The 21,845-nt window shown below is 45.6% G+C and overlaps 1 protein-coding gene across 2 annotated transcripts in view; it reads right to left on the minus strand.

Annotated features, from left to right (window-relative positions):
* Positions 1–21,845, minus strand: part of PGM2 (phosphoglucomutase 2) — a 122,478-nt gene that overhangs the window by 16,224 nt on the left and 84,409 nt on the right. For both annotated transcript variants that reach the window (XM_029589528.1, XM_029589520.1), the window contains exons 9-13: positions 15,600–15,780; positions 15,409–15,502; positions 13,234–13,363; positions 4,920–5,109; positions 2,928–3,061 (exon numbers count right to left, since the gene is read on the minus strand). In XM_029589528.1, the coding sequence (XP_029445388.1) occupies positions 2,928–3,061; positions 4,920–5,109; positions 13,234–13,363; positions 15,409–15,502; positions 15,600–15,780 (729 nt within the window). The remainder of the gene's footprint in view (positions 1–2,927; positions 3,062–4,919; positions 5,110–13,233; positions 13,364–15,408; positions 15,503–15,599; positions 15,781–21,845) is intronic.

Genomic DNA, 21,845 nt, shown 5'->3' on the forward strand with positions numbered 1-21,845 from the left:
AGCTACCCCCATGCTTATTTGTTTACCCAGACTATGTAATTCAGTCCTTGTTGGTTGTCTGTATATAGATCCACTTTTCTTCATTCCCGCTGCCGTTGAAGCAGAGAGCTATGCTGGATATGCGTGAAGTATCGGTCTTCCTCCCCTGCCGTTGAAGCAGAGAGCTATGCTGGATATGCGTGAAGTATCGGTCTTTCTCCCCTGCCGTTGAAGCAGAGAGCTATGCTGGATGTGCATTGAAAGTGAAGTATCAGGCTTATTTGGTTTGGGGTAGTAACTGCTGTAACAAGCAAGCTACTCCCCGCTTTTTTGTGTATGCAAATCCTTTTTTCCACATTTCCTCTTGCCGTTGAAGCTTAGAGCAATGTTGGAGTCACATTAACCATGTGTATGTTTATTGAATAAGGGTATTATCTCCAGGCAGTAGCCGTCATTCCAGCGAGCCACCCACTCTTCATTCATGTCCTCTAGACTTTATGGATCCACAGTGTTTATCCCATGCCCTTTTGAAGTCCTTACAGTTCTGGTCTTCACCACTTCCTCTGGAAGGGTATTCCAGGCATCCACCACCCTCTCCGTGAAGAAATACTTCCTGACATTGGTTTTGAGTCTTCTTCCCTGGAGCTTCAAATCGTGACCTCTGGTTCTGTTGATTTTTTTCCGACGGAAAAGGTTTGTCTTTGTCTTTGGATCATTAAAACCTTTCAAGTATCTGAAAGTCTGTATCATATCACCTCTGCTCCTCCTTTCCTCCAGGGTGTACATATTTAGATTCTTCAATCTCTCCTCATAAGTCATTTGATGAAGACCCTCCACCTTTATGGTCGCCCTTCTCTGGACCGCCTCCATCTTGTCTCTGTCTCTTTGGAGATACAGTCTCCAGAACTGAACACAATACTCCAGGTGAGGCCTCACCAAGGACCTGTACAAGGGGATAATCACTTCCCTTTTCTTACTCGATATTCCTCTCTCTATTCAGCCCAGCATTCTTCTGGCTTTGGCTATTGCCTTGTCACATTGTTTCGCCGACTTCAGAACATTAGACACTATCACCCCAAGGTCTCTCTCCTGTTCCGTGCACATCAGCCTTTCTCCCCCCATCGAATATAGTTCATTCGGATTTCCACTCCCCATATGCATGACTCTGCACTTCTTGGCATTGAATCTCAGCTGCCATATCTTCGACCACTCTTCCAGCTTCCATAAATCCCATCTCATTCTCTCCACTCCTTCTGGCATGTCCACTCTGTTGCAGATCTTAGTGTCATTCGCAAAAAGACAAACCTTACCTTCTATCCCGTCCGGAATGCTGCTCAAAAAGATATTGAACAGGATCAGTCCCAACACCGATCCTTGCGGTACACCACTTAAAACCGCTCTCTCTTCAGAGAGTTCCATTTACCATCACACATTGTCTTCTGTCTGTCAACCAGTTTGCAATCCAGGCCACCACCTCGGCACTCACTCCTAAGCTTCTCATTTTATTCACCAGTCTCCTATGTGGGACAGTATCAAAAGCTTTGCTGAAATCAAAGTAGATGACATCGAGTGCTCTTCCTCAATCCAATTCCTTGGTTACCCAGTCAAAAAAGTCAATCAGATTTGTCGGACAAGATCTTCCCCTGGTGAATCCATGCTGCCTCTGGTCCAGCAATTCTCCCGACTGTAGATAGTTCACTATTCTCTCGTTCAACAGTGACTCCATTACTTTTTAAAGGATTATTAGAAAAGATTTGTCTTTGTGGATAATATAAAAATCTGCAATAGGGTAGACAGCCAGAAAGGCATGAAAAATATTAGGAAGGATATAGCAAAGCTTGAGGAAAGGCCAAGAGTCTGGCAACTTAGATTTAATGCTAAAAAAATGCAGAATTATACATTTGGCTGCAAAAACTTAAAGGAGAGGTAAAGTATAGGGAGTAAAATTTTTCTAAGTATGAAAAAAAGAGCAGGATCTCGGGCGATCGTCTCTGATCATCTTAAGGTGGCCAAGCAGATGGCTAAGCCGACGGCAAAAGCCAGAAAGATGCTAGGGTGCATAGGGAGAGGAATGGTCAGCAGAAAAAGGTGGCAATATTGCTCCTGTACAAGTCCCTGGTGAGAGCTCGTATGGAATACTATATACAGTTCTGGAGACTGCCTCTTCAAAATGATATAAACAGACTGGAGTTTGTCCACAGGATGGCTACTAAAATGATCAGGGGCTCTTCATTCTAAAAGCATATGGGGACAGATTTTTATCTGAGGAAAAGTGGGATAAAGGAGATGTGACAGAGACATTTAAATACCTCCAAAGTTTTTATGCCCAGGAAGTGGCCTCTTTAAATGGACAGGAGATTCTATAACAAGGAGTGAAGGTGAAAGTGAAATGGGATAGACTCAGGAGCAATCTAAAGAAATATTTCTTTATAGAGAATGGTAAATGCATGGAACAGCTTTACCATAGAGGTGGTGGAAACAGACAGTATCTGAATTAAAGAAAGAATGAGTTAAGCACAGAGGATCTCCAAGGAAGTGGTAGGGATTTTAAAGTTGAATAGTTAAGAACATAAGAAATTGCCATACTGGGTCAGACCAAGGGTCCATCAAGCCCAGAATCCTGTTTCCAACGGTGGCCAATCCAGGCCATAAGAACCTGGCAAGTACCCAAACACTAAGTAGATCCCATGCTACTGATGCCAGTAATAGCAGTGGCTATTCTCTAAGACAACTTGAATAATAGCTAATGGACTTGGTGTGGACAGGCAGACTAGATAGGCCACAATTGTCTTTTTCTGTGAACAAGTTTCTAGATCAATCATGATATTCATTGCGGAACAACTGACGGACAATGGTACAACATTGCCAATTTTTTTTTAAATAAAAAGACAGCACTGCAAAATCATTTTCTAGTTAACTGTTTATATGAGACTTTATGAGTTTTGTACCTGTTTCCAGGAGGCGCACAAAGTTCAGCATAGTATTTAATTTTGGGTTCTGTTCCACTGGTCCTGAGTGTGACTACTCCTCCATTGGCAAAAGAAAATGTTATCATTTGGCTGCTTTTGCTCGTGGGAAGAATCTGAAGATACACAATTCACAGAGAATGTATTTAATGAAATTCCTCCTATAAGACTTTGTATTTTTCCTTAGGAACATTGCCAAAGCGTGCACTGCTTAGTGCTAAATGCCCTACTCCTGAAGGCAGAATATAAGCAAATATGCTAGTGGGAACCGATAGGAGCTGCTGGAAATACACCTGCATGCAAATTATGAGGTCAGTACTCAGTAAGTGGGAAAGTTACCCAGGCAAGCTTTTATCTAGATTTCCCATGGAATTTAACCAGTAAATGTTCTGCCTAATATATCCAGATAAAGTTAGGACTGTTATTTTTTCCAACCAAACTTACCTGGCTAACCTTATCCAGCTAGTACTCAATATCATCACTAGGCAGATAAAAGTTTAGCTCTGTCTCCAAAACACTCCCCAGCATTGTCTCATTTTACCAAGCTAAATTTTAGCGAGATGACGACTTACTTGGCTAAAGCTTAGCTGGTTAACAGAAAGTAATTTTTGTCTGGGTAATTCCAAAAGTTATCTGGACAAAACCTTTTGAAAATTAGCCTCTATTTGTCTTTTTGCAGCATTCTTTCGGGGCCTCCAATCCTTTCAGAGGCTACAATTTAATGCTGAAGGTGACAGGCAGAGCTGTCAGAAGAGGTGGGTAACGCAGGTGACTGTGCCTCATCAGCAGATGGGCACCAGTGCTCCACTCCACAGATGTAGCAGAAGTTCTCTGGAGTGACTACGTAGTGCTAGAGTCTGGCTGCATCACTGGAAAGGGACATGCCCCCCATGGCTGCCCCACCCCCCCCAAACTGCCCAAGGCAGGGCTTGGCCCAGTGATGGAGCTTGTGACAGGCCCAGCAGTAGCTTCAAATCCACCTGAGGGGAATCATGTTTCAAATTTCACAGAGTGTCAAGAATTGAAATTTAAATTCTTCATAGATACAAATTGATCATGGGCAATATTTAAAGATCAAGCGTAGCAATGAAAAAATTCAAAGTGTGTGGAGGCCTTGTCCAACACAAGTCCCAGCCTTTAGCATTCCCAATACAATAGGCTCCTAAAGGTTGTCATTCTAATGGACAACTAATGTTGCGGAAAGGGACCTTAACTTTCCAATCTAATCTGTGATATAGCATTTTACGTGCACAAATGGACACGAGGTGATTAATGCTAACATTTTATAAACTGGGCAGTGGAAGCTGCACTTTTTAAAAAAAACCACAAAGTTCTGCTCCAAATTATGCACACGTTTCAGTATGTATGAACATTTCCAATGCAAGACGACATGTCATTTCTCTACCAATTTTATAAACATACATGTACATATTTTAGGTGTGTTAAAGAAAAAATCCTACATGTAATAAGCCTGATTTATACACAGAGACAGGTAATTTATGAAGTATGCACATGTATCGTTTTGAAAATACTTACTTGCATGTACTTGAACTCCCCAGGTCACTGATACCTCTACCAGTTTACCTAGTCCTTTCTCCAGTTCACCCAGACCCTCTGGCATGTCACACAGACCTTCCACCCAAAAACCGCAGCCAATAGACAAGTCCAATTTGACTTCCAAGAGTCAATTACCAGGGGTAAGAGTGTACGAATAAGTTTGGTAATGTATAAGCATCTCTCTCTTACAAAAAAGCACCTAACATGCGTATTTCTAAACGCCACTCTGGAAAATCCCCAGCCATCCCCTTTTTTCAGCAGGTAAAAAACTTGCACACATACTCTTGATGTTTATAAAACAGCACATTCATCAGCAGGCACGTATATAGCACGAGTGTGTGTGAGAAATGGGGGAAAAAAAAAAATAGGATACAACTGACAATCCTGTCGTTTCAGTAGAATAAGCAGAGTACTTACAGCTCTCTTGTCAGGCTGGCTACTGTCATAGCCTGTAGTTAAGTCTCGAATCCCAGAAACCTCAAATTTGCCACACGATTTGGGATATGTGCCGTCCCCTTTGTAATTTCTGAGATTTTCAAATAAACGCTTTATGGTTTTTGGGTCATTACAAATAAAATATGACGCTTTGGTAATATGATATCCATACCTGTCAAGATAAATGAGACACTTTTGCTAAGTCAGGGTACTTTGTGTATGCCCTCATCACATTAAGGATTTGCTTTATGAAGGCTTTTCTCCTATTCTGTGTCTATGGCGAAAAAGCTTAGTAAATCAGGCCCTTAAAAAAGTACAATAAAGCAGGTAATGTGTACACATACACACTGACATGAAACAGCTTGACTAAAATACTTTAACATCTATAAATATATGTACTATTTTTCTACGATATATATTGTTCACTATACTAAAATAATTCTCAGTTATCCAGGCAGCCAAACCTTTCAGATTTAGGGAAAAAATGGTTTTCCCAATTCCAAAGTTATTTACAGACAAAAGGATGAAAATGGCTAAAGTATTTAAAGCACATCTTACCAAAATGTCTGCTAAATTACACTGCTTACCTGTTGATGCACTACATAATGGAGAAATTACTTTCCTGATAATTTCGTTTTCCTTAGTGTAGACAGATGGACTAATGACCAATGGGTATTGTGCTCCTCTGCTAGCAGATGGGAGACTGAGTCAGATTTCAAAGCTGACATCACTCTAGATATACCCCTGCAGTAATCTCAGCTCTTCAGTATTCTCTTCGAAAAGCCATTGTGGATATATCTTGCTTAAATAACTTGATTAAACTTGAGTAAAACTTGAACTGGTTCAATTAATTTCCAAACTGGAGACTGCCAGTGCACTCAACCAATTAACGCTGATGCGAACTAAATGTGGTTGTCTTGAACTAGGGGTAGGCTGCGGCTTACCCGTATTTGCTTAGTCTCGAGGTTTGTTATCCAAGGTTCTCCTTATCTGGGGCAGCCGTGGGTGGGATGCTGAGTCCATCTGGCTACACTAAGGAAAAACAAAATTATCAGGTACGTAATTTCTCCATTTCCTAGCGTGTAGCCTGATGGACTCAGGACCAATGGGATGTACAAAAGCTACTCCTGGACAGGGTGGGAGGCTGCCCGTGGCCCACTTAATACTGCCTTTGCGAAGGCTGAGTCTTCCTGGGCCTGAACATCCAGGCGGTAGAACCCGGAGAAGGTGTGTATGGAGGACCACGTCGCCGCCCAACAGTTCTTGGTAGGTGACAGTAGCTTGGTTTCTGCCCAGTAGACTGCCTGGGCCCTCGTAGAATGAGCCTTAACCTGTAGAGGTAAGGGCTTTCCTGCCTCTATGTAGGCTGCCTTGATTACTTCTTTGATCCAGCGGGCTAGGGTAGCCCACGAGGCCGCTTCTCCTTGTTCCTTCCTGCTGTGAAGAACGAATAAGCGATCCATTTTGCGCACCGGTTCCGATCTTTCCAGGTATCGCACCAGGAGTCTGCCGACATTCAGGTGGCAAAGAAGGCATGAGTCTTCTGAGTCCTTATGTTCTTCTGGAGCTGGTAGCGAGATGGTTTGATTCAAGTGAAACTCGGAAACCACTTTCGGAAGGAGGGGACAGTGTGCAGTTGTATGGTTCCAGGTGTGAACCTGAGGAACGGTTCCCGACAGGATAGAGCCTGTAGTTCGGAGATGCGACGAGCTGAACATATTGCCACTAGGAATGCCGTCTTCAATGTTAAGAGGCGTAGTGACAGACCACGTGTTGGTCTGAAAGGAGCCCCAGCTAGGAAGTCTAATACCAGATTGAGATTCCATAGAGGCACCGGCCACTTTAGGGATGTTCGGAGTTGTTTAACCCCTTTCAGGAAGCGGGACAAGTCCAGATAGACTGATAGCCGGATACTGTCCACTTCTGCTCTGAAGCAGGTTAGTGTGACTACTTGGACCTTGAGGGAATTGAGTGACAACCCCTTCTTCATACAGTCCTGTAGGAACTCCAGAATCATGGGAATCTTGGCTGTTTGCGGGAGAATCCCGCGGTCCTCACACCAGGCTTCGAATACTCTCCAGATCCGTATGTATGACAGGGATGTGGAGAACTTGTGCGCTTGGAGTAGGGTGTCAATCATGGCCTTTGAGTAACCATGCTTCTTCAGGAGAGTCCTCTCAAGGGCCAGACCGTAAGAGAGAATCGAGACAGATCTTCGTGGAGATTTGGGCCCTGCCGGAGAAGGTCTCTGTGTGGAGGTAGGCACAGAAGGCTCCCTGCAAGGAGTCTTTGCATGTCTGCATACCAAAGTAGTCTTGGCCAATCCGGGGCCACTAACAGAACTAGTCCCTGTGATGTTCTATCTTGCAGATGACCCTGCCCAGTAGTGGCCATGGGGGGGGAGGCGTACAATAAGTCTTCCTCTGGCCAAGTCTGGACGAGAGTGTCGATTCCTTGGGATTGTGGCTCTCGTCTGTGGCTGAAGAACCTGGGGACTTGGGCACTGAGACAGGTGGCTAGTAGGTCCATGGCTGGGAGGCCCCAATGATTTACTATCAGTTGGAAGGCTGTGGTTGACAGCGTCCATTCTCCCGGGTCCAGACTCTCTCTGCTGAGGAAGTCTGCTGAGAGGTTGTCTTTTCCTGTGATGTGGGAGGCCGAGATCCCTTGTAGGTTTATCTCCGCCCATGCCACAAGAGGGTCTATCTCCAGAGACACCTGTTGGCTCTTGGTTCCTCCCTGGCAGTTGATGTAAGCAACAGTTGTCGCATTGTCCGACATTACTCAAACTGCTTTGCCTCGGAGTCTGTGGCTGAATTGCAGGCACGCTAGTCTGACTGCTCGAGCTTCCAGGCGGTTTATGTTCCATTCCACCTCTTCCTTGTTCCATTGTCCCTGATAGTGGGCTCCCCACCCTCGCAGGCTCGCATCCGTGGTGAGCAAGATCCAGTTTGGTGGGAATAGGCTTACTCCTCTACTTAGGGGTCTTCCTGTAGCCACCACTGGAGCTGAGAACATATCTCTGCTGGTAGTTGGAGGCGAATTGAGTAGTCCTGGGACAGTGGGTTCCATCGTGTCAGTAAGGAGCGCTGGAGTGGTCGCATATGGGCCCTTGCCCAAGGGATGACTTCCAGGGTTGATGCCATGAGGTCGAGGACTTGAAGATAGTCCCATACCTTGGGGTGTGCATTGGTCATCAGTCGTCGTAATTGTTCCATCAGTTTCCTTCTCCTCAGGGGAGGGAGGAAGACTTTGTTCTGTGTGGTGTCAAAACGGGCCCCCAGGTACTCTAGCGAATGAGAGGGCTGCAGACTGCACTTGTCCGTATTCACGACCCAACAGAGTTCCTGCAGTAGGCTCTTGACTCTGGTGGTCACCTGCCGGCTTTCTTCCGAAGACTTTGCCCTGATTAGCCAATCGTCCAGGTAAGGGTGTACCAAGATCCCTTCCTTCCTCAGTGCTGCCGCCACAACCACCATGATTTTGGTGAAGGTTCTGGGGGCAGTTGCTAGGCTGAAGGGTAGTGCTCGGAACTGGTAATGGTGACCCAGGATCGCAAAGCACAGGAAGCGCTGGCGATCCTGCTGGACTGGTATGTTAAGGTAGGCTTTGGAAGGTCTGGGGAGGTTAGAAACTCTCCCAGTTGTACTGCCATTATTACGGTGCAAAGAGTTTCCATGCGGAAGTGTAGAACCCGCAGATGACGGTTGACATTCTTGAAGTCCAAGATGGGCCAGAAAGATCCTTCCTTCTTGGTAATGATAAAATAGATGGAATAGCGCTCCGTATTTTGTTGGGGCGTGGGAACCGGAGTTATTGCCTTCAGACTGAATATTCTTGTTAGAGTGGTTTCTATTGCCAGTCTCTTGGAATGGGAGTGGCAGGGTTGCATCATAAATTTGTCTCTAGGGATGCTGCGGAATTCCAGAGAGTAACCTTCTCGAATGATGTTTAGAACCCATTATCTCGACCCATCTTTGGTAGAAGAGGGCAAGTCCACCCCCTATATCCTCTTCCTGTGGATGGGTCAGCTCATTCTCATTGTGGAGCATGGCTGGAGCCTACCCCCGGGCCTGCTCCCCTCTTGGTCTATCTGTTTCGAAAGGGCTGGGACCTTCTGGAGGGATGAGGTGCCTGGAACTGCAAGTTCCTGTAGGGTCTAAAGCGCTGCGATCTTCTGCCCTTGGTTCTTCTGGGGGAGGGCTGCTGAGATCTTTTACTCCTATCTTCCGGTAGCCAAGGCACTGGGGAATCGCCCCATTTGCTGGCTAACTTCTCCAATTCGCTTCCGAGCAAGAGAGATCCTTTAAAAGGCATTCTTGTGAGATTCGCTTTAGATGTCGCATCCACGGACCAATTCCGTAGCCATAGTTGTCTTCTGGCTGCCACTACCGAGGCAACGCCCCTGAGGTGCATACCAGGTCTGAGCTTGTGTCCGTAAGGAAGGCTGCTGCAGGTTCCATTGTCTCACTGGTATACGTTATTTGCCTCTCTTGAAAGGAGGAAGCAGGAACGTGCCACCAGTGCACAGCAGGAAGCAACCTGCAGTGCCATTGCTGTTCCATCGAAGGCTTGCTTAAGGATGGATTCCAATCATCTGTCCTGAGTGTCCTTCAATGCAGCCGCTACCTCAATGGGAATTGTTCGCTTTGAGACAGCACAGACCATAGCGTCCACTTTCGGGAAATGCAAGCATTCCTTGGTCGCTGGTTCTAGAGAGAACCAGTGCTTCCAAGGCCCGACCTCCTTTGAAGCTAACCTCCGGGGCATCCCATTCCAGGTCAATCAGTTCCTGTATGGCTTCCATCATTGGAAAGCAGCATGAGGCCTTACAAAGGGATACCAAGATGGGATTCTTCTTTGATTCCGCCCTAGGGTCCATGCCAGGAATACCCAGCGTCTTCAGAGTCTGGGAAACAAGGGCTGGTAATTTGTCCTTGTGGATTTCTCCTTCTTCCAGGGACCCTGAGGTGTCTGGGTCCCTGTTAGGGAAGTTCTTGGTTAGGCGAGGCATGTCTCGAGGCAACTGGGCAGGGCTGGGAGGATCTTGTGCTTCTGGCATGGGTTGAGCCTGGGGCGCAGCTGGGGCTGATTGCGCCCCAACCAGGAGAAGGCCCCTAGATCCATGTTAATCCATGTTAATCCCAGGGTGAGTCGGAGTAGGGGCCCCAGTGGTGCCCTCCTGTGGGGAAGCCATCTCGGAGATGCAAAGGTCCGGGGAGCTATCTTCAGTAGTTCTGGAACCATCTCCCAACAGTAAGGGACCAGGATTTGGTCCCTTACTGTTGGGCTTCTTCGCAATGCTGACACAGACAGGACTCCAATTCAGGCTGCACGGCTCTTATGTGGCGGGCTGTGCAAAGAGTGCCTTCTGGCCTTCTTGGGCACTGGTGCCATTGTTTCTATGTGTTTGTGCGCACGTCTCAGTTGTGCGTGCTGCTATGCGCGCGTCCGTATTGGACGCGCGCAAGATAGGCGCATCGGCCACCTGGCCTGCCCTGCGCGTACTGCCGGCAATAAGGGAAGATGGCGCTGACGACCCCCATGCATAAGATGGCGCCTCCCGAGGGTCTCCATGTGTGTGGACCCTTGCACCAGATCGGGGCCTAGCCTAACCAAGGCTGCTCAACCCGATCGGTGCTCCCTTCTAATCTCGCTGGGATGGATTTGGTATGGCAATCCGAGCTATGGAGACTGGAGACCTGAATTTAAAGATTTTTTCTTATCTGGTCTCGGCGCTTACCGATCGTGTGCCAGACGGTCTCCAGCTGTGGGGGGAGAGGGAATTACCTTCACTGCCGTGCTCGTTTCTGCACCCACTGCCTTTCAACCACACTGAGGGGTGAAGTCCACACCAGGAAGCGGCTACTGGACCAAGGCACACCTCTGAGGGATATCTGAGATCAACCTCAGGAATTCTCGACTGGGGGAGGGGGCCCTTAGGTATCACCGCAGGAAAGCGGGCTCGATCTTCCTTAAGGTAAATTTTGTTTCTTCTTTGCTGTAATTCTTAACACTATTCTAGTGTGTGGGATAGTGTCCGCATCTGTTAGGAGACTGAGAGATACTGAAGAGCTAAGGTTACTGCAGGGGTATATCTAGAGTGACGTCAGCTTTGAAATCTGACTCTGTCTCCCATCTGCTAGCAGAAGAGCACAATACCCATTGGTCCTGAGTCCATCTGGCTACACGCTAGAAAATAGCACTATAAACTGATGAAACTAAAAATAATTTGATCTCTGACCTCCTTGTCCTCATCAAGGAGCATCTCATGGAATATAGACTCTCTTGAGGACAAATAGCACTGTTGGAAAATAAAGAAGTAACTTGTGGCCTAAATCAGTCAATCAGTTTGCCAGATTAAAAACCTGTAAAGAAAGTCTGAACTGTATTGTTAACAGGGATCAATGAGTGACTCCTAGTGGTTAAAGCAGTGAACTATTACTTGGGAGAATTCCAGTACTCAAGAGTCCAACCCATGGACTCTGAACTGACACAAGCAAGCCTCTCTAACCCCCCTCCCCCGAGCCTTAATCTTACCTATGGGTAATCAGGCAACAGCAACAATGCTCTTGCTCATGGCATGTAGAAAAGGAACTAAACTAGTCGAAAGAGACAGAGTTAACTAACTGCATATTTTTCAAACTATTAAAATTTCAAAAGGTGTGTTGGGACCCTGTTTAGCTAGAAGTTGCTCCAAACATTAGATGATTTTTACTGCCAGTCTATCTACCTCTCAGTGAGTGGCTGAGCATCAGGTGTGGGGCAGGGAAAAATCAATTCCTGGCAAACAAAACCAAAATAAGTTATGTAATTGAATTTTCAAGCTACTTTTTAGCTTCACTGAATATATTCTGTTTGGTTAGCAGTGTACATTTTTTCCCCAGTCTTAACTCAACAGTGTCAAGTGAGCTTCAAAGAGGAAAAACTCTTAAATCAGTGTGCTGAAGAGGCCATGTTCAAGGTCCCTGAGAGAGAGGAAATCTCTCATTGCATGGCACCCATTTAAAAGATTTTTTTTCAGTCTTCCTGAAGGTTGACACTGTTGGAATTGCTTTTAAATGTGGGTCTTTATACTTCTCCACTGCTTTTGGTAATTACGCTTTTTTCAAACTGAAAGTTTTCTCCTGCTCCTTTGGGATTCCAGTTCAACTACAATTGGTCTCTATTTAGCCTTCAGTATATATTACTAACTACGTATGGTATTTTTCCCCTTTTCGATAACTCCCCCATTCCCTCTCATTTAGCCCAGCCATCACAATGACAGGTCTCGACCAGAGGGTCAAACCATATTTCTTTTCAAAGCCTGGTACGCGCACACCCCAAGTCTAGCCACTAGGTGTCACCATAATGCAACAGGTGAAATTCCCTCTTGAGGAGGGCTGTGAATGTTTCCTCAGCAGCCTTCTTTGTCCCAGCCGGACCAAAGAGCTGAAGCCAAGCTCAGGAATTCATGTGGTAGTGCACAGCATTGCCTCAGAGCCAGCTTCATATAAATGCTCTTTAGATCATACCCTGCCTGAACAGGATATTACCTGGGGTGAGTCAGATTATAGCTGCTATTATTCATTCCTAAAATGACCACCACAAATCTAATAAAGCAACACACTTCTCTTCTGCAAAGCACTGCTATTTTATGACCACTACATTAAAGTATTGATTCTCTGTGAATACTGCTTTAAAAACCTTTACAAAATACCATTACCCTGACAAATAAGACAATATATAATGACTGTGCAAATCTGATATGTGAATATCTACATGAGTACAGAGGTTTCAATACACAGTTCCTGTTTTTGAAGGTCACATTAAAAGAAAAGTAGTTGACAATGAAGGATATATATCTGTATGTCTATGATGTAGTGGCAAAGACTTGAGGGGCTAGGACATGTCTGGAAATCCAAAAAAACACACTCTATAAAAAAGTATACTACAGTAGCCACCAAAAAAATTAAAGATATGGTGCAACACACACCTTCCACCTTTAGTTACATTCAATCGTAGGTTCCTCCAAAATATTGTTTAAGAAATTGTGATGCTTGTGCCCAAAAAGTGATCCAATGCCATGCAAGATTCATATACCTTGGACAAATGCTTGTGTTTATGGTACTTGTTAAGAACAGATTCTCTGTTCACAAAATTTTATATTTTTAATTTTTGGATCACTTTTTGGACATGCACAATCAGACACACACACACACACACACACACACACTTCTTCCCCCAGTCCCAACAAGCATGGTAACAATGTATATTATTTCTTTTGGATGTTATGAGCTTCATTTGTTAAACTCACTCATTATAGATGGCTTTCAGTTGCTGAGACAAAGTCAGATTCTTAGTTGCTAGAAAACTGGCCATCTCTGCAGTTATAACAGCAGCACTGACACCATCCTTGTCTAACACAAAAGGGCAGCACATATAACCTGCAGAGTGAGAGAGAGAGAACCATTTTCATTATAAGACAGAATTATATGCAAAATTATAACACACCAGAGGCTTTAAATCAAGTCTCAGACTGATACATCCCCCTTCCCTGTCTACTTCCGTTGTATATGATGGAACAGCATTAGGAATTTTCCACTGTAGGCAGCAGGGGATGCCATATTCATGGTTAATATTTTAAATCCACCTTAGTCTGGTCTCAAATTTTGCGGTGCTTGATCAAGGGGTGTGGATGAATGAGACTGAGGAAATGATCCACTAGCAGACAAGCTAAACTGTGGAGTTCAGGGAGGCTGAAGCCAAGAACGTTACACCTGACACTATGTAGGGCTTCCTTCCCACAGTGTATTCAAAGAGAAAATTCTCCCATACTTGCTTCATACTACAACAGGATTTGTTAACTCCGGGATTGGGTAACTGCTTGGGTTTTCAGGATAACCCTAATGAATATACAGGAGAAAGATTTTCATATAGTTGAGGCCATGTTCATGTAAACTCTATCCCATCCCATATCCTGAAAACCCAACCAGTTAGAGGCACATGAGGGCTGGAACTGCCCAATCCTGCACTATAGGACAGGCAACAGTAAATGGGAATCATAACTAAAGTCTTTAGGGGTATCTAACTGCAAGAATTCAATGTTTGCTCTAGAATCCCTGCTGTTCTACAAATTAAACATTTGATATTCTGTTTTTTTCTGCTTTGAGACAAATCAGTTTAGACTAAATTAACAGATACATCAGCAGTACTTTATAGTGTCATGTTCAGTCAGCCTTGCATAGATGTCAAGGCACAGTGGATATTAATGCTTTATTAATGGTCTGGGGAAAGATTTGGTTGAACAGCCAAGCTTTTGCTATTTTCTAGAAAGTGAGGTCAAGGTGAAGGGGTAGTGCTACCTCACTCCAGATTTTGGTACATAGCAGTTCAATTTCACAGACGGCTTGGGGTGGGAGAGGGGAGGCCTTTTGGGAGGATCGGAGATCTCTGGTGGGTATGTGAGAAGCAAGAAGGGAGAGATATTCTGTAGCTTATAAATTCACACATTTGGAAACAAAGCAAATGGCTTTGAATTTTATTCTGGTTTTACTGGTAGACTGTACAATTTGTGTAAGAAAACCCCGATGTGGTTAGTTGCTTTGGCCCCTTCCAGAATTCTGGCAGCAGTGTTTTGCAGGAGTTGAAGGCATTTCAAACTGTATTGAGATGCGTTATTCAGTAGTGAGTTATAGCAGTCCATTTGACTGGTGATTAAGTGCATGAATTATAGTAGCCAGGTTGTGATAATTGAAGTTACGCAGTTGGTAAATCTGACAGGTAACATGAAGGTGGCATGGCTAAAGCAAAGAAAAATAGTGTCTGCAGTTGAACTACCACCACCTTTATTAGGAGGAGAAGGGTCTGAAAAGAGGCTAGTAGTAAACAGGCTTCTTGGGCTCTATGGCTATGGATGAGGCCCATGAGATCGGAAGTTACTAATGGAACAAGGAAATTAGGTGAGTTGGAGTAGAGGACTATATCTGCTGGCACTATATCTAGTGCCAGCAGAGGTCTTGATGTGCAGTATTTCACTCCAAAGCTGTGGGCAGCCAAGGTCACACTGATTAACAAGCAGAGACTAGGTGGTGGCTCTGTCACTGAATGCAATGGCTAAGAATAGCTTCTATCCAAGGTTAAGGTACAATTTTAGATGCAAGCCTCCTGTGTGTTAGGGGTAGTCCATGAAGCAGATACATGCCACATCAACAGATATGAGTGATATTTGCATTGGTATAAATGTAATCAGTTTTGTACATGTAAACTGCCACCCCTGCGGGGTGAACACTACCCTTGTGGCCGAGGTTGATGTTGAGTGTAGTCACGATGACCAACAAGGCAGCAAGCTCTCAAATGTTGCCCACTGCAGTGCCCTCCTCCCTACTAGATCTTCCAGAACGATAGAGGGCCTTAACCCAAGGTTAAAGAGGGGAGGCTAGGATAAATGAATTAAGTATACACTAAATGAAAAACAATCAGCATTTCTTACCAATAGCTTCTTCGAAAGCAAACAACACAGTTTTCCCTTGGTCTATAAGTTGCTTTGCTCGATTTCCCATCCACTTGAATCCAGTCAATGTTTCCTATATTGAAAACCCCCAAATGAAGTTAAATGAAGGATAAAAAGAGTGCAGAAATAGTGAAAGGATTAAAATATAGTTGACAAGCACACGAGTCTACCTCAAAGTGGAATCCTCCTTTCAGCGCAATAGCTCTAAGGATTTTGGAAGAGACCGTGCTTGCCAGCATGTACACATCTTTGAGGGCACTGGGATCCTGACTGTGCTCTTTCCAGCAGGTGAAGATCCACCAGCCTAGCATAGCTCCAAGCTCATTGCCAGAAAACACTTTCCATTCACCACTGAAAACCAAGAGAGAGACATCCAGTGTTACACTTTAATAGAGAATGCTAGCAAAATGGTAAAACAATTTTTGTGTCACCTTATTATGCCTATGAATATAATACTTATAGAAAGGGGAGTTACTAGAACTACAGCAGTTACATTTCTAAGAGCAAAATAAGAAGGGATGGCTTCTTTTACGGTACTTGGTAAAGTCAAAACCAGAGGTTAAGAGAGAGGAAGTTGTTCCATGATCAACCCTCTTCACTTACCCTCTACCACCCTTGCACATCTGTTTTTATCCTCCAGTCCTAGGCTGTTCTGCCTTATCCCCAGGACACTGCAATATCTCTATGGGTGTTCACTGTCTAAGTGGAGTGACCGATCTTACCACAGTGAACTGGGAAAGAATGATGGAAAGATCTAGGGTACCGGGGAAGTCTTTGTAGAAAAGTGCCAGGGGTTTTTTTTTCCTCTTTGCTCCCTTCCTTTCTCCAGCATTTTGTCACAAGCCAAGCAATATGGTAAACATTACCTGTACAACTCACCATACAAAAAAGATATTCTGGTTCTGATGACAAACTCCCTTTACTGGCAGGCACAATACCCCTCCTTATGAAAAGACAGTAATTTACCACTAATGCATGTCCTATTGAGAAAACACAACAAATAAGACTGATCCAAATGCCTACATGCTAGTAAAATACCTCACCTCGGTCACACACCCAGAACTGACCTTCACCAAGTACAGAAAGACCACAAATTATAAATATGGAGACAGAAACTGGAATGGAAAACAAAAAAAACCCCATTCTACATGCAGTGCAAACCGGGAGAAATGGAAAGAGAAATATAGCACCTAACAGTCCCAGCAGCTGCAATAATGCACACAATCACCTGAATTATGCACACACTCCAACAGTAACAACCCTATCTATGAAAAGGTAACACTACAAATATTAAACCAGGCCCTAAACACCAATATACTTCCTATTAGGAAAACAGAATAAGCCAAGCTGCTATAGAGCCCCACGCAGAAATAACTGTAAAGCTATACTAATAATGTTACAAAACAGCTGATGAACAGAACAACATCCAACAATTAAAAACTCATAAAAATTAAAAATTGTCCAAATATCAATAAACTATGTCAAGACAGCAGACACATAATACCAAATAATTAAAATGGCAGGCAATCAAGAAAAATAAACTTAAAAAGCCACCTTTACTTATCCTCGCCAGCAACTCTCCTACTCCTTTCCCTTGCAGGGCAAAAGCGCACACCAGAAGCAGCAGTGGCTGCTGAAGCTCTGTCCTTAGGGCCCCACAACCAGTCACACACACCCCAATTCGATCCCACAACCAGTCTCGCTGTCTCACACACACCAGTCACCTCCCTGACCAGCCTCTCTCTCACAGAAACACATCACCTCCAACCAGTCTCTCTCTCACTTACACACAAGCTCTCACTCACAAAGCCAGGCACCCATTCAACCACACACACACACACACGGCCTCACCGCCAAACCTTTTCATCCTTTGCTGCAGGGATAGGCTCCAGTTCCACTGCGGCTTTAATCCGGCGGGCCTTCTTTTTTGCCACCACGGGGATGAGCTCCCATGGTGGCCTTGCTTCGGCGGGGTCGAGTTTCCTATTTGCTACCACGGAGATGAGCTCCCATGGTAGCCTTGCTTTGGCGGGGTCAGGCTTCTTCGCCGCCACTGGCGTGGACACTGCCACTCCACCCCTGCCCCCCCTCAAACCACCCTGCCCGTGGGCTATGGGATGCCCCTTCTTCCTACCCACGGGCCAATCAGAGGCTTCCTCCCTTCTTCCTACTCCCATTGGAAGGAAGAAGGGAGGAGGCTTCAGATTGCCCACGGGGGCAGGAAGAAGGGAGGAGGAGGCTTCCCACTGGCCCATGGGGGCAGGAAAAAGGGAGAAGGGAAGCACAACCAGGGCAGTGGGACACCGGGAGCTGTGACACACCTGCCGGTGCTTGGTGACACACCAGTTGAGAATCGCTGACCTAGCACATAAATGTATCACAGCATAATGCTAGTACCACATCAGCGGACCAGCTCAATCTCTCCCCTCTATGGGCAAAGCTGAATTGAAACCTGAATGATGAGACGTGCTTAGCTGTTCAAGCCCATTGACTGCAGTCATTTAAAACATTCAAATCCTCCTGCAAGGGTATTTTTGAGTGCGCAACAGTGAAAATAAATAAATAAGTTTAAAATGAAAACATAAAAAATATCATTTCCAACAGTGAGTACTTCATGTGACCTGGAGGGGCCAAGTCTATGTTTCACGTTGCAGAACCCAAAGTCTATCTGGCTAATAATTATTTATGGACATTTACGATTTGATTATATATTTATTTCTTCGTCACTTTAAAACATTTATGATGTGGTAGCTGAATGCTATATTTTCTACACTAATGTGTATCTTTTGGATCAATACTGCTCAATAGGAGGGTAATTTTTGTAACAACCTGCACAAATTTTCAAGTTACTATACAAAAGTCACACCAATTTTCAAAGCAAACTTATCCTGGCAAAACCACCCATAGACAATTACAGTTGATATTTGGCGTGGGTAATTCTGCCGTGAAAATTCACATGCACCACTTTTTAAAAATCACGAAGTATGCATGTAAATGAACCTCCCCCCATCACTCCCGAACCTACCAGAACGTGTCTTCTGAACGTGCGTTATAGTAGATGTCTTCATGTGCACACTTCTACCTGCATAGCAGGCAGGCAATTTTATAACTTGAGACAGCCATATGGAAAGCACTGCTTTACCTGCAGAAATGCCACTGCCCTAATATGCAGTCAGTAACTAGCCACAGTTTTCTGACAGTTCTTCCGTTTTATAAATGAGCAGTATAAAACCACAGCAGCCCACATATGGCTAAAGCCTATGGGTACTTTGCACTCGCAGGCTTTGAACCAACATTTCAAAATGGATTTCTGTGCATAAATCCAATGAAACATTGCAGGTGTCCCCAGTAAGAAAACTGAGTGCGTGTGTATGTTTGTAAATGCTTTCCCTGACCCAGCTCCGTGCCCCCCTGGAACACTTACCATGGTGGGGAAAAGTATACAAGTTAATTGCGCTACTCACATTCTATTGCCTGCACAATCCTGGGGCTAATTTTACAATTTACACAAATAAATCCTTTGGAAATTTTCTCCTTGAAAATTTGATTGTATGCCTGTCTATGTGATTTGGTTTATATTTGCTGGTCAATAAAATTTGAATTAAACAAAAATTTATCCTTTTGAAAAATTATTCCATATAATATTAAGGCTGATTATTTTTCACATTTACCGTATTTTTCGCTCCATAAGACGCACCTAGGATTCAGAGGGGGAAAATTAAAAAAAAAAAAAAATTGTGCTAAACCGGCTCTGCGTCTGGGCGTCTTATGGAGCAAATTAGGGGAGTGCATAGCTTTTTTTTTTCCTCCCCATTTTGTTTTCGGGTCTGGGGAGGGCCATTTCGGTCCACTCCCCAGATCAGAAAACTTTTTTCTCTGGGAACCCCTCCCCCCCCCAAAAAACCCCATCCCAACCCTTTAAATTAACAACCCCCACCCTCCTGACTCCCCCAAGACCTGCCGACTTAATTTACCGCAACCCCCCACCCTCCTGACCCCCCCAAGACCTGCCGACTTAGTTTGCCGCAACCCCCCACCCTCCTGACCCCCCCAAGACCTGCCGACTTAATTTACCGCAACCCCCCCTCCTGACCCCCCCAAGACCTGCCGACTTAATTCACCGCAACCCCCCACCCTCCTGACCCCCCCAAGACCTGTCAAACGTCCCTGGTGGTCCAGCGGGGGTCCAGGAGCGGTCCGGGAGCGATCTCCTGGGCGTGGGCCGTCGGCTGCCAGTAATCAAAATGGCGCCGACGGCCCTTTGCCCTCACTATGTCACTGGGACCGACCGCTGCTATTGGTCGGTCTCAGTGACATAGTAAGGGCAAAGGGCTGTCGGCGCCATTTTGTTTACTGGCAGCCGTCGGCCGAAGCAGAGGAGATCGTTCCCGGACCGCTCCTGGACCCCCGCTGGACCACCAGGGACGTTTGGCAGGTCTTGGGGGGGTCAGGAGGGTGGGGGGTTGCGGTAAATTAAGTCGGCAGGTCTTGGGGGGGTCAGGAGGGTGGGGGTTTGCGGTAAATTAAGTCGGCAGGTCTTGGGGGGGGGTCAGGAGGGTGGGGGGTTGCGGTAAACTAAGTCGGCAGGTCTTGGGGGAGTCAGGAGGGGGGCGGGGTTGTTAGATTTTTTTTTTTTTTTTTAATATTCGCTCCATAAGACGCACATACATTTTCCCCCCACTTTTGGGGGAAAAAAAGTGCGTCTTATGGAGCGAAAAATACGGTAATTGTCCACCTTTCTGTCCCAAGAACCTCAAGATGAAATATAAAAATCTTAAAAGCAAAATACAGTACAGTCAAATTACAAAACAATATAAGCAATCTAATTAAGGAAAATAACATAGAAAATCAATATCAATAACATTTAACCCAAATTACACTCCCATTGGCATTCTTCAAGCCTGGATTTGCCAATAGGCACACTAAGCCTATGCCTAAGGTAACAGGGCAGCTTAAGATTTGCTGTGCTGAATCCCACTAATAAGCCGATTCAGTACAGTGCGGAGCGCACTGTTAACCCGTGATTGGACATGCGTTTTCGACACGCTAGCTTTACCCCTTATTCAGTAAGGGGTAATAGCACGTCGAAAAGACGCGTCCAAACCCCCCCCCCCCCCCCCCCGAACCTAATAGCGCCCGCAACATGCAAATGCATGATGATGGCCCTATTAGTCATTCCCGCACGATACAGAAAGTAAAATGTGCAGCCAAAGCGCACATTTTACTTTCAGAAATTAGCACCTACCCAAAGGTAGGCGTTAATTTCTGCCGGTGCCGGGGAAGTGCACAGAAAAGCAGTAAAAACTGCTTTTCTGTGCACCCTCCGACTTAATATCATGGCGATATTAAGTCGGAGGTCCCGAAAATTTAAAAAAAAATAAAAATTTGAAATTGGCCCGCGGCTTGAAAACCGGACGCTCAATTTTGCCAGCGTCCGGTTTCCGAACCCATGGCTGTCAGCGGGTTTGAGAACCAACGCTGGCAAAATTGAGCGTCAGCTGTCAATCCTGCTGACAGCCGCCGCTCCTGTCCAAAAAGAGGCGCTAGGGATGCGCTAGTGTCCCTAGCGCCTCTTTTTGCCGTGGGCCCTCATTTGAATACAGAATCGCGCGCACAGGATAGTGGCCCGCTCTCCCATGACTTTTACTGTATAGGCCCGTAAGCAAGTAGCAGCCCTTTGCTTCCTGCTCCAGTTCCTCCCCTCCAGGTGGCATCCAGTGAACAGGAGGGAAGGGCAGAAAGGCCAGAGTAGAGAGAGCAGAGTAAAGCAAAGAAAAGAAATGCTACTTTGCTCTCTCATTTAGCTCCTGTCCTCCCTGTGTAGCAGACGGGAGGGGAGAAGGTAAGGCTGAAACACCCAGCAGAGTAAAGAATCATTCTGCTCCCTTACACAGGTCGATACTCTAAGGCCGCGGTAGAAAGAGTGCGGCAGTGCCTGGCGCACCCTCGTTCCCCGCACGCACAGTTCTCTTCATCTACCGCTCGATACTCTCTTCTAATTGCATGCAAATGCATGCCACGTCTGCGAAGTGTTAGGGAAGCGTTAGGCCCGCGCAACCCATTTTACGGTATAGAGCGCCTATACAGTAACCTGGGTGCTCGGGCCTAACGCTTCCCGGCCACGCTGGTATCTGTCATTTCAAATGTCATTTGAAATGACAGATACCAGGAAGTCGGGATTGCCGTCCCCTCTCCCCTCCTCCCGAAGCAAAAAAAAAGTGAAAAAAAAAGTTGCGAGAGAGAGAAAGGGGAGAGGACGGCAATCCTACGCTCGGCGACTTACTTTTGCAGCCCCCCTCCAGACATCGTGGCTTCCCCCGTGCCAGTTCCCCTTCCCCTCCTCCTGAAGCAGGGCGCGAAAAGCGCGAAGCGACTTACTTTTGCAGCCCCCTCCGGACATCGGACGACCTCTCCTG

The sequence above is a fragment of the Rhinatrema bivittatum genome, chromosome 1 (assembly GCF_901001135.1).
Source record: "Rhinatrema bivittatum chromosome 1, aRhiBiv1.1, whole genome shotgun sequence".
In the NCBI taxonomy this organism is placed as follows: Eukaryota; Metazoa; Chordata; class Amphibia; order Gymnophiona; family Rhinatrematidae; genus Rhinatrema; species Rhinatrema bivittatum.